Source organism: Atractosteus spatula, chromosome 13 (assembly GCF_055471065.1).
Source record: "Atractosteus spatula isolate fAtrSpa1 chromosome 13, fAtrSpa1.hap1, whole genome shotgun sequence".
Lineage (NCBI taxonomy): Eukaryota > Metazoa > Chordata > Actinopteri > Semionotiformes > Lepisosteidae > Atractosteus > Atractosteus spatula.
This window is the reverse complement of record NC_142718.1, coordinates 22113221-22127189: the sequence shown is the minus strand read 5'-3', so window position 1 is coordinate 22127189 and position 13969 is coordinate 22113221. Positions and strand designations below refer to the sequence as shown.

Below are 13969 nucleotides of genomic sequence, written 5' to 3'. Positions count from 1 at the left end.
GTGGAGGGCTTTAGAAAATCAACATATGCTTACACGATTCAATAATAAATGTTGATTTCCTACAGCCCTCGACACCAAATCTGCCTTTTGTACCTTCTCTTACCTGAAGAGCAAAGATCAAAGAGTTTTCTTCAAAAACACAGATTCTGTCTTTGCAATTCCCTATCACAGGGTTCCTTTTCAGCAGTCCTGGAGTGCTGGTGAAACTTCAGACAAGAACACTGAATCAACTTAGTAACCCAGGGATTCCTGCACCCCTACTTTGAAGATCTGTTTTGATTCATTTATTGTGCATAGTCTCACTAACATGTTTTAGAACAGTTCTGATATTTCTAAATGCAAAGGGTTCTATACTTCACAGGCACTAAGGAATTAAGATGCATTTTATTCAAACCAAAACAAAATTTGGGGGGCAATCTTTCCAAGCAAGGCACTTTTTTTACGATTTGTCACCGTTTCTTCCTAACAGCGCCATGTCAGTTCTTATTCAGACTGTTGGCTCCATAGTTCCACAATAGGGCTGGCATCAACTACAACAGTCATGCCCACTGTTCTGGACAACATTGAAAGCTCACTGGTACATACTGTAGGTATCGTTGCCAACCCAAGCTGATGCCACCCTAGGATTGTTCAGGCACTTGTGCACCACTATACAAACTGTTATGGCAGCCCAGACTCAAGAAGGTGCCGTCTCGGCATAGGCCTCAATCTGTATTCTGAGGGAGCTTTTTACTGATTAACCCACCTGAGAAATGCCTAATTTTCAGACTTTTTTTAAAAAAAAAACTTTTTTTTTAAATGAGATCACTGTGTCTATTTATGTGAGACCCTATTTGGGAACAGTAGGAAATATATCAACAGATGCTTGTCCTTCATGATTACTTCACTAAGAATAACCTAGCATTTTTGTCCTTCTATAAATACATGACAATTTTGATAAAAAAGTATTGATGGAACAATTTCCTAAGTATCGGGGGAATTTGTGCACAGATTATTTACGTCAGCTCTCCCAGTTGATTTATTTACGCGAGATATAAAAAGACTCCAGAATTAATAAAATAAATACTCAAGAGTCATAATCCTCCCACAGTTATTCATTCAGGGAGCAGGAGGTAAAACACTGAATTTTACAACAGCACGAAAAGGGTAGCCGCTAGCTTGTTTCGACTTCTAAAATGACATCTACTATACATGCACCTCTACTATACACTACCCACCTGAATCTACTATACATGTCCATGACAATTAATACGTGGGCTCTTCTGGTCAGATTATGCCATCATTCCTTCTGTTGTTTCAGTTATTAACTAACATCCTGTCAAGCAGATGTTTCTAATCACCCTCTTTCTTCTTCAGCTGTGTAACTGACGTGTGCGCTTCCACCAACATCCTGTTCCTATCCCACAGAGCAAAGCACAAGGCAGCCTTCAGGCATCAACTCATCCACTACTGAATTGACAGACTTGTGTTTGAAGGGTTTCTCAGCTCTCCTTGACCTAATTAAGGGAGTTTAAACTGCCAAAACAATTCAGTGTCATTTACAACAGTCACTTTTATTCGTACAAAACTTGTACCCTCAAAATTCAGAGGGTCGTTTTTCCATTCTCCTTCAAATCTTGTCAGTGGGTTACCCAAAATTTCCAACAGCTGGCATGAAAGGTACAGGACCCAACACCACTACGTACCAAATTAAAAGCTGTTCCCCTCCAGAGACTGCAGTGATTTACTGCACTCCAGTACCTCCAGAACGAGACACACAACCAGGAATCAGCTGAAAACTCCAAGTCTTGTCATTTTCCTGAGGTTCTTTCTTGTCTACGTCAATGCACAAAATCCAATTAGGGAAGAACAATGCCAAGCTATTATATGACAATTGCAGGGGTGTCAGCATCAAATACTGACAGCTATGAGCCATTAATGACTGCTGACAGGTTTATAGATGGACCTGAATGTCCCAGTTTTCCTCTTTTACTTTTGCGTGTACATTACCTTTCACTTGCAAACCCACCAACACACATTTCTTGCTATGCATATGTGTTGTCACACACCACCTTCTGTTATTTCACACTTAAGAGAAATAAAGTGGAGCACAAAGAGAGGACTAATATTTTCCCCTGACCTGCCACTCATAGGTACTGTATAGCCTCTCATGATAGTGAAACCAGCTACTTGGGAAGCACTGCTTAACAAATAATACAGTAATTAGTCAAAAGACAGCTGTTTCAGTATGTCTGTTTTCCTGTTAAAACTTAACATTGATCTTCATGTGATGAGTTACAGTACCTATTGAACCTGGTGAATACTACCTCCCAGTGCTGAAGTCCTGGGTTCAATATTGGACTTGGGGTGCTATCTGCATGGAGTTTGTATGTTCTCCCCATGTTTGCGATATCCTTCAGGTGCTACGGTTTCTTCCCAGAGTCCAAAGATATACTGTAGGCAGGAATACTAGCCCTGGTGTGAGTGTGTGTGTGCCTGTGTCTGTCCTGCGATGACTGGTATCCTGTCCTGGGTGTATCCTGTCTTGTGCCCGTTGATGGTTATGATAGGCTCCAGCTCCTCCACCACTTCTTTTTGGATAAAGCGGTTGGAAAATGGAAAACTGAAGGCAATTACAGCCATTGTAGATGATTACACCTATCTTTCCAAGTTAAAAAAAAACCTTAAAAAATATATTGAACATACAGTAGTACCTACTATCAATACCTTAAATTGGAAATTCTAATTTCAAGAGCATGAAGCCATCTAATAAAGGTGTAGACAGCTCAGCTTCTTCTAACATCTCCATCTCTCTGTTACATTAAAGGGCAACAAAACAATTTGTAATGTCATTTTGAATCAATCAAATTTAAAATGTATTTTTAAAAAGTACCGTAACCATATTGATGTAACCAGAAACATGTTTGAAAACTGCATCCCTGCCCTGTGCATTGCCCAGTGACCTCCACTGTAACTTTGTAAAAACGAGCCATGTTGTTTCTATGAAATGTAGTGTAATGTTTGTATCAATACAAAATCAATTGATTGTATTTCATTAATGAACCAAGTGATCTTCTAGGGATAAAATGCTCACTGTTGCCCACAATAGGATGTCATTCATTACTTTTACAAACAAAATAATTATAGGATTGGTTTTCTTATGTTATGTTGTTACTGTATGTCTTACAAGCAGGTGAATTAGGAGTCTGTGACATATGATTACTGTTCGTACATTCAGCAATTGTAGAGATGCTTTGTAAAGGTATCCTCAGTAGGTGCAATACAACAGGTGTAGAATGTAATTGAGTCATATTAGATCGTTACATCAACATTGCACATTCATCTGGCTGTGAGTACATATGTGAAATTCAGGAAAGAACACACACGTCAGTGGTCTGACATAGAAATTGGCAACTATTACTCAGCACATAAAAACACCCATTCAGAAATGCATCTGATCTTTGGAGCCAGTGAAGATGTAAAGTACTCAGGTTGTTATTTAAAATGCTTATAGGGAAGATAAGATTGTTCTTATTTTACACGATTCATTGAAAGAGATTTGATGCAGATGAACTGGTCAAGTCGTGAAGGTAATCTCAGAAATAAACCTTGCTGCTTTGCATTAATGGGAATTCATGGGAATTCTGCATTTGATCTGAAGAGGTTTGTATTATTGAGCTCAGTGACATTACAGTGGAACCAAGCCCAAGCAATTTGTTAATGAAATGTATAGCATTTATGTACAAATATTCATCCGGGGCAAATGCTGGTGGTAAAAAAAGTGACATCACAGCTGTAAATCAATAGAATTATCTAATGATTTTGTAAAACCCAAATGAAAGATGTAAAAGAGGTTATGGTATATCAAAGAGAAGAAAGAAAAAAGTCACTTTCTAGCATATAAACAAGTGACAAATGGACACAGTTAAGCAATGTGATTTTTGTCCTACAGTATATCCCCAGAGCCTTGTGAAGACTCAGGACTCTCCGTGAGCTCTCGATTCTAGCGATATTTTTTTTTATTAGTGCACATGACAGGGTGTTTTTCTAGTAAGATACACTGATTAATAACCTGACACTTTAAGAATCTGTAATATATTAAAAGCAATGGATATCTCCTATTTATTTTAAATTAATTTCAATGTCCTCCCAGCTGTAAGAAAACTCAATGTACTGTAAGTGCAGAATTAGGAATTTGCTAGTTTGTTGTTCAATTAGTGATAGTCTTTACGCCACACACAAAATAAGCCCTGCCTTTTAGATATTGCCAGCCTGTACCCAGAATATGTCTTATTTAAACTGCAACTGCAAGGTTCCCAAGAGGAAAATGAACAGCACTGTAACCTCAGCTACACGTGGCAAAGCAAGACGATGTAATATCTATAAGAGCCATGACATAAAACTTCTAAACAGACACGAGAACACAAAGCACCCCTGAACAGCATTTTATCCACCACCTGCTGTGGCATTCAGATACTGCCACACCCTCCTGATGCAGGCTGCAGGAATGGGCTGCTGTTACACAGCCCAGGACCACTGATCTCATCCACACTCAATCGAACTCCTGTACTGCATAAACCAAGCACCTAATTTAATCCGAGCTCCTGATAGCAACTGAAGCAAAACAAAGAAATGAATGTATTGGATCTCCACAAGGTCCGTCTGCCTTTAAGGACCTGCAGTTTAACCAGTGTATGTCATGCATGCTGATTTGTCTTTGATTCGTACTGTATTTGATTCATTTGCATGCAATTGTGCTCGAATCACATTGTCGTGAAGCGAAGCAGAACCCTAATTCGCTGTGAAATAATAATTTTTTGCTTATTCCTTAAAAAAACAGGTTTCGTTCCTGCTAATAATCACGCAGCATCATCACGTTAGTCTATTCTGGGTCAGGAGGAATCAGTGAATTGCTTGTTCATTTTAGATCTATTCTACTTTGTCGCTTTCCCAAATTTCTGCCTTGGTTTTTTATGGAGCTTCTCCATGTGCCTTCTGTTTGTTTGGGTTTTTTTCTGCTTTGATACAGAGATTAACTGAAACTGCCCTGAAAAAAAAATGGGCAAGGCCCAGAATTTATTCTAATTCTTTTGATCCTAGGAATTTCTTTTAATCCCAAATTAATGACTGCCACCTGGTGGAAATTGGGTGCACTGCATCAGAAACCTCAGCAGAGACCAGAGCTGTCGATGTCATGCTTACACTTTATGTTATATATATTTGTATGAGACATGGTAAGTTCGATTTGAAGAGCTTTTTGCCGTCAGAGACGTTGCCCGGAGGTCACTACGAGGAAGTAGCTCTTCTTATGTTAATACCCAGGAGGAACAGACTTGCATACTATACCCTACATGCCTTTGTACAGAAACAATCTTTATTTTGTACTGTATCTACATTTTCCTTTGTAAGCAAACACACTAACTGTGCTTTGCTATGACATTTATCTTTCCTTTCACCTATGGCACGCAATTACTGTACTTTTCTGGTTTGTTTCAAACAGATTATGACAAATTTCAATCATTTCTATTATATCCACTGAAATAAAGAAGGAACCGTTGGTTAGACTATATTGAACTGTCACAGGTTCATTTAACCTCCCTAAAAATATTTCTGCTCACTAATCGATACGTGACAGAACACGAGAAACTGATTCTAATTTACAGCACATGCAATGAAGAATATTTTTTCAAGCAAAAATACGATCTGCAGAACCTATTAAAACAAATTCTATTCATTATATAGACTTTTATGATCATCTATTCACATCACTGATATAGTAAACTTTATCCATATTGTAGACATGCTTTGACATGAGCAAAAGTTAAAAAGATTACTTACACCTCCCATTGTAATCCCATCAATAATGGCCACATATGGTTTCTTCAATGTACCTTCAAGAGACCAAAAATATGTAGTTAACAAATAATTAAACCTTTTAATAAATTTAAGGCTAGAATACAAATATAAACACAAGTTTAATATTTTTAGAGGCTGCTGATTAAAAACTGACTGTTTATCGTTACAGAAGCAAATTATTTTTCGGAACAACAGCTGTCTGAACTCAAGATTCAGAAATCACAGATATATTGTACTGTATAGGCTGACATTTAGAAAAGCCCTGTGAAAGGTGTTTCTACAACACCATAACTGAAAAAAACATCATAATTATAAACTATTTAATATAGCGCCTTAAAGGGTGGCTTTTCAAAGCACTTTACAGAATGACAACAGCAACAACAACAACTAAAAATAAACAATGGTGATACTAAATACAGTAGGAATAGAGGAGTAAAGAATGGAACCAGTTAAGTAAAGGCTCTTCTAAAGAAGAAGGTTTTGAGTCAGGATTTGAAGGAGTTTAGAGAATGTGACTCTCTGATATCCTTGGGGAGAGAGTTCCAGAGCTTGGGGGCATAACAGGAGAAGGCCCTGTCACCCATAGAGTGTAGTTGGGCTTGGGGGACAGTTAGGCGACCAGAATAAGAGGAGTGAAGGTTACGAGGTGGGGAGTAGGGCAATAATAGTTCAGACAGGTACTGAGGTGCCAAGCCATGCAGAGCCTTATAGGTGAGCATGAGGATTTTAACATACGTACATACGGAATTTGACAGGAATCAAGTGCAAGGGCCCCAGGATAGGAGTAATGTGATCACTTGCACTAGACCTGGTCAGGATTCTGGCTGCCAAATTTTTAACATATTGGAGTTTGTTTAATGTGGATTTACAGTAGATACTCCAGCGAGTAGAGCATTACAGTAGTCAATTCGGGAAAACACAAATGTGTTGATCAGCTTTTCAGCCACAGTTAGTGATAATATCGGCGTAGTCTAGTGATATTTCTGAGGTGAAAGAAAGATGTTTTAACAATATGCTGCATATGTGGGTCGAATGTTAAGCCTGAATCAAATATCACCCCAAGGTTTTTCAATTTAAACTGAAGCTCAAGTTCAGTACCATCCACAGACAGGTTTACAGGATTGGCTTTACAAAGTTGATGGGGGTGCAAATAAGCATGACGTCAGTCTTGTCACAGTTAAGATGAAGGAAATTTTGAGTCATTTACATTTTTATGTCAGAGATACAATTAGATAGAATAGAGACAGCCACATTAGTGTCAGGTTTGGTATGGATTTATATTTGAGTATCATCAGCATAGAAATGATAGTTAAGGCCATGTGATATTAAAAGCTGACCAAGTGGAAACATGTAAATGCTGAAAAATACACTTTAAAGTAATTCAGTGCAAGTGGCATATACAGTATTTATTTAAAAATGTATATTTCTGTAGAACGTGTTAATCAATAGCATTATATTGCATGCCAAGGTTACAAAAGCTCTGTTCAAACTCACTGCTGCCACAGGCCATTAAGTGTCTGTCTGAATTGATGTTAATGTCTTTCCAAAATATTTCCACATCACTGATTTTCCAACAGGCAAGCTCCACTCATGAATTCAGGATTTAAATAGACATTTTGAGAATATGGAGTAGAATGAGTTTTGATAAGCTAAAAAAAAAATTAAACAGGATGGAAAAGATAAACTCCTCTTCTCTTTATTTTATTACACTTAAAATTATTTAAATGTTAATCGGTAATGTATTATAATTCAAAACATTCAATTTTTACAAGAAAACATTTTTCTTTGTTCATGCTTTAACTGCACACTTCTTTTGAGAATTACACATAACAGTGTTTATGCATACTGTAAGTACATACCAATAGCATTGTTTAGAATATATTCTTCACGGAAGAAGTCTTGGGCCAGAGTGCCTCCAGACCTCCCTGCTTCTGTGACAGCTGGGAAGATAGAAAACGAGATAAGAAAGCCAGTTTATGCAACCTTCAAAATTAAAAGACTCCTGTTGAAAAAACAAAACCTGACTACAGTCAGATGTACGCAAATTTCAAGAGTTTTTCAGCCTTTCTTTCACTGAAAGGCACCAACATTTTTCAAGGCTGACTTACAAAACCTAATAGTAAAATGATAAAATTAGCCTTAAGCATGACACACATGATTTGTGATAGCCTTCTTTTTTATTTTTTGTTCAAAAGACTCTGTTAGTTAAAGAGACATTAATAAGATTTCAGGTTTAAAATGAATTACAGTATCTAAGCAAGGCTAGATCCTGTCAGTGCTAGAATGTGAAGTCTTAACACTAAAGCAAGGGTTCCCAACTCTTGGCCAGGGAGAACCCCAGTGTCTCCTGGCTTTGACTGTTTGCTTTTTTAGTCTTTTGGTTCACTTGTTCCAGCATACAGCACTTTAAGAAATCTCAGCTCAGCTTACTTTCCCTTATTTGATGTGGGGGTGTCACAGATTATTAAATGAAATGTTAAACCAAAGTATTGACTCCTTGGTCATTAAAGATCCCAAGACTGGGGATGTTAACCTTTGATGTCCTGGCTAAATCCCATTTTAGGCTTCCTCAATGTGGCTTGCATACTGTAAATGCCCCCCTTAAATCAATTAGTAAAGTGATTCCTCTTTTCTCTACTGCTGCTTATCAGTGTTCAACGAAGCAGATTCCCTACATGTGAAGTGCCTTGAGATTGCTTGGGATTTAAATCATTATACCAATGGAATTGGTTTCTTGTGAAAATAACTGTTTTCCTTGACATTTATTAAATTAAAAAACCTTTTTATCTGCACTTTGAAAGTTGGTGAGATACAGTATCTATTGGTTTTACCCTAATACCAAAAATATGTGTGCATTATCCCTCTAAGTTAATAATGCAGTATGATGCAGTAATATAAAATATAAAAAAATAAAAAGACCAGTTATATTTACAGTAAATGAAAGTGAACTTCTGAAACACAAGATACACACGTCTACACTGTAGAGCATTCCCTATAATCCTCTAACGAAGGAAAAAACAAAGTTGTGTAGCTTAGACAAGAAGTCACATTACCTTGAAGTGTGTGTGAAGCTTTTACAGTGCAATTTGAAGTATTAAGCCTCATTTGGTCAGACATGCATGGAAATAATAGCATTAAACTTAAATGCTTATTCTGTCTGTAGATAATAAATAATATTTTGTAGCAGAAAGATCATGAAACATTTACCTCTGATATCACCACCAGCACAAAATGCCTTGCCTCCAACTCCTTTGATAATTACAATGCCTGTATCTGGGTCCTTTTCCCACTTCTACATGCACAGGACATAAGAACATAAGAAAAGTTACAAACAAAAGGAGGCCATTCAGCCCATGTAGCCCATTTAATAGTCAGCAGCTTATTGATCCAAGGATCTCATCTAGCTGTTTCATGAAAGAAACCTCAAAAACATGGTAATGCAGCTTGTTCTATACTCCCATATTTGTAAAATATTTGTAATACAGAAGCTCAATCATTTTAATATCTTAAAAATAGCCTTTAAGGCTATAAAACACATACAACGGAACATATTTTATTTTATGACAGAATTCCCCTTTAACGCTGCATTCTAGCACATTTTATGAAGACATTATCCTTACCAAAGCCCCCTCAAAATATTGCAATATGCTAAATATGCAGCTGTCTTGCTTCCAATACCTGACTATAACACATAACAGTTCAGTTGCGTGGATTAGACAGCAGAGGGAATACATCCTGAGTAATTCAAAGAGCAAATTGAGTATTTCTTCTGAATCTGTGCTAGTCATAACATATTTACCCACCAGAAATAACACAACTATCTACATAAATTTGGAATTTACCCAAGAGTTGCTACCCCTACATGTTATTGTAACAGGAGACATACTATATTGTATAATAATAACTTCAGTAATTTATTTTAGACATAGTTTTGGTCTAAAAGCGACTGATAATTTGTAGAAGGTTAATTTTGTTTAGAACAACTGTGACATAGCTGTGAAAATTGTAGAATTTAATAAGAAGACAATAACGCTAGTCCCAATAGAATATTTGATCCTGTATATTATTCCAGAGGAAGACAATGAACATCAATAGTATGCAAAACCTCTTTTACAAGATTAGGAAGTCAGAATATAATGTAAAGAAACATCAGCCTGTCTTGAGAAATTCATGCTGTGAATTAAAATGGACTGTCACTAGAGAAACACTTAAGTACATGCTTTATTTTCAGAATTGATTTTTTTATATACAGTAAACAGTAATCCTTCAGTTTAATGGACTGATCGGGATTATTGCTAAATATCCATTCAATCACGAATTACATTTTTGCAGCCCAAAGAACACAATTGTAGGTTTTTTTAATTCTGTACGCGTGACTGATTGTTTAACTATTTCAATCAACACAATCAATGAAAATTGTTCCTGTGCCTTTTTTATCCTTAATACACAAGCTCTTAATTTTATGTTATAAATATACTGCAGAAAATTTTCTAAATGCATATTAAACACAAATAATACCAATTGTAAGCAACTGACCTGCCCTATAGGATACCATTGATATTCCTGAATTTTAAACCTGCCGAATGTAGTATTTATTTTTACCTCATTTTATTATTCATGCACTTCCCAGTTATTGCTTGTCTGATAAATCAAAAGTCATTAAACCAAGTGTTTTAATGTACTTGTAAAAGACTTTTTTCCTTTCATTCTGTGTTAGAGGTGGAAAAAAATCTCCTTTCCAATTCCGTACTAATAAAAAAAATGGGAGGTTAGAGATTACAATAAGTCACAAAAACTAACCAAACACCTACTAAAAGTATATCAAACAAACCTTAAGCTGTGGGTATATCTGTCTGATCATAGACAAGTTGAGAGCATTCAAGGCCTTTGGTCTGTTGAGTGTTATAACACCAGCATTCCCCACTCTCTCCAACAGTACCTCTGCCTCTGACCCAGCGTGATTAGACATCTGTTAAAACAGCAGAATCAGGCATTACCCAGGTTACCCTCCAAACATCTGCACCATATCCCAAACAACTGGCCTGTCATGTTCAATTTGAACATATTAGGAGCATCTTAATAAAGCTTTTCATAATTAAATGAAAAACACAGAAATTACCAGCAACATATTTTTAACCCGCTCATATAATTACTGTATAAGATTTTTCTAACTTTATTTAATTTAAATACTGTAACTTCAGCTATTTTAATTCACAAAGAAAAACAACACCCAATAACTAAGTGTATTGAAGAATGTTTATTAAGCGTTTATTACTCCGCTTGGCTGAGGACCAACCTCCTGGCCATAGGACAAGGGGGCTAAGACCCCCATGCAGAGTGAGGAGTGGCTGAGGGGTAGCTGCATATTTGGAAATGAGATGGAGAAAATTTTGCAAAAGAGAATGAGCTTATTATATTCATTTATATTTTTCATAAACATTAGGCAAATCAGGAGTGTATGCTACTATCCCTCCAAAACGTGTGAACTCCATTTAATACCTTTAACAATATTGTTCCTTTTCACCTCACCACTTACTGTATCTTAATAAAACACTCCTACCAGTGTTTAGCATTTATTTCCTTATCTAGTTGACCTCCAAATGCAAGCAGAGTATTTGGTGATAATATAAAGTGTGTTGCAAAACTTAACTGCCTCCTCCACATATATGAATGTAATATATAGGAAAAGCGTTCAGGTTTCCACAGATTCAATACTAATGTTCTACTGTATATGAATAAAGCCTTAATTTCATAGAAGAGAGATGCAGTATACAGTATATCATCTGTGGTAAAAAAAGGACTTGTCATTATGCAGCTTCTTCCCTGGTAACCTAATTACATATATTATGTGGACTAAAGATACAATAGGCCATCCCCTTTGGAGGTGTAAGTGAACCACAGTGGATATTAGGGCCTGGTAGAACTGTGATGGTCTGGATGTTACTTGAAGAAAACATTTCTCAAAACTGTAGTAAATATACCACTTTACTTGCTCTGTTCAAATACTGTGCACAGGTGGATCATATAGTCTGTTAAACACAAAAGCACATCAAGCACGCTGACCTCACACATCATTTAGAATTACAGTTTATAATTCTAATCGTCTAACTTCACAAAAAGTGCCAGTTCACTGCATTTATTCAAACAAATGACAAAGAACCAAAATAAAATTTCAAAGAGCTTATCATGCTCATCAACTTGATTTGTGGTCCTTGCCAGGGCACATCTGTTTTTCAGTGGCAAGCTGCCCACGTTTCCTGTTTAACAGCTGGCAGAATATGCCTGCCTGAATTCAGTAAGACACAAGGAAAAAAATGCAAGCCAATCACATTATAAACTCTCCTATCTACCCCCACCAGGCCTTCAGCTTGGGATGAAAAGTATTATTCCCTGAAAAGGAAAGTCTCTTAAAATCATCCCCGAAACTGCCCAGTGGACAGTGCTTACCGCATGAAATAATGAAGAAAGTAAAATACAAAGGCAAAAAAAATACTTTTTTTTTTTGTTAATTGAGCCCACACCCTATTCAGTGACGGATCCTGCTTTACTGAGGCTCTGTAGTAAAACTGACAGGGCAGTTTCCAAGCTGAAAAAAAATGATTAAAGCACATTACCTTCCACAGTTGAAAAAGCACTTAACAGAATGTTCTGCCCAGTTTAACACAGAATCTGAACACTACAGACCTCTAAGAGGATTTGGAAAGGTCAGATAATGTGAACATAAGCCTGTTACCTTGTTTGTTTTAAAAAGGGTTAAACATCAGCTTGAGGGATTAGAAACAGTCATGAAATATGACATTTTTATACTATTTAAGAAATAAAATAAACAAATATACAATATGTGAGAACAAGGACCATCTCATCCTGAAATCCTAAATTAAAATTGACATGACCACAAATCTATTATGCAAGAGAGGTGTTTCTATACGTTTTCATGAAATACAGTGTAGAGATCTCCCATAATTTAGCGTCCATTTCCACAACAGCAACAGCTTCATAGAACAGGTATTTTAAACTAATGTAAAGTGATTAGAATAACAATGGAAAATAAATTGGTTCCTTTTTTGAGTTGTATTTGCATCCCCAGAATTTTCTTACACATAAAAGATAAACATCCTTTACTCGGCAGACAAACTGAATGAAAAGATAACACTCTTTTATGTCTGCTGTATCTTCAGAAGAGCATGTTTTCATTGTCTGCTTTCTCTCACCGGTACGTAATTTCTGAAGACGAATTAGATTCAACTTTTTTTATACCCCGATCCCACGCCAGAGAGAGAGCTGCACATTCTCAGACCCGAGAGAAGGAAATGCTGAGAATATGCCACAAAGCAAATGCTTTGTTAAAATTAAGAAAATAAAAGCGGAGGTGGGACGAATCCCATTAGGCTGATTCTAATGGATTCGCAATGCACTGATCCAGCATTCCAGATTAGGAACACACTAACTCAGTAAGAAATACAGAGATGGGGGCAAATAAGGACAAATCCAAAAAATCACCAGGTGTGGGTTCACCTTTTGCCCACAATTTACTAATATACAGAAGCTATGATTTAACATATTTACTGGCACATTTTGTATCTTAAAAAGATTCATATTTATAAAGGATAATGCCCAGATAACATTCAGATCTTCATTCAGATCAGAACTACAGGCATTAGCTCAAACTTACCAGATGGTGCTGTATTGCACGTACTCTGCACAGTGGCCGTAGTCTGGAAAAGGCATCATAAGATTAAAGTTAAACATAATATAGTAAGAGGCAGATTGCATTACCATTGGTACCAATAAGAGTTTCATGCTTCTCCATTACAGTATATTAATCCAAACAATGATTTAAGTTACAATACATTACAACACTGCAAATAAAAAGCAAAAGCACAATATTCCTAAATCTACACAGCTCCAAGTTCATTTTCATATGTTTTAAATTTGAAATATATTTATGTAGTTTAAGACTGTAGCAAATTCAAGATGGCTAATCAAATGAACAGCAACATAGGTGACTTTGTTCTTAATCAATTAAACGTAACTAGAATAAGCCGCCAGTTTTGGGTAACTTGTTTAAAAACTACTCCATGGGAAATTATATACATGGATAACTTGCCAACAGTGTAAAATCCATACTTGTGAT

General features: G+C 36.5%; 1 protein-coding gene across 1 annotated transcript in view; it reads right to left on the bottom strand.

Moving 5' to 3' along the window:
- hibch (3-hydroxyisobutyryl-CoA hydrolase) overlaps positions 1–13969 on the bottom strand; it is a 61654-nt gene that overhangs the window by 45931 nt on the left and 1754 nt on the right. The window contains exons 2-6 of the mRNA XM_088930441.1: positions 13508–13550; positions 10667–10804; positions 9043–9127; positions 7695–7775; positions 5818–5870 (exon numbers count right to left, since the gene is read on the bottom strand). Of these exons, the coding sequence (XP_088786567.1) occupies positions 5818–5870; positions 7695–7775; positions 9043–9127; positions 10667–10804; positions 13508–13550 (400 nt within the window). The remainder of the gene's footprint in view (positions 1–5817; positions 5871–7694; positions 7776–9042; positions 9128–10666; positions 10805–13507; positions 13551–13969) is intronic.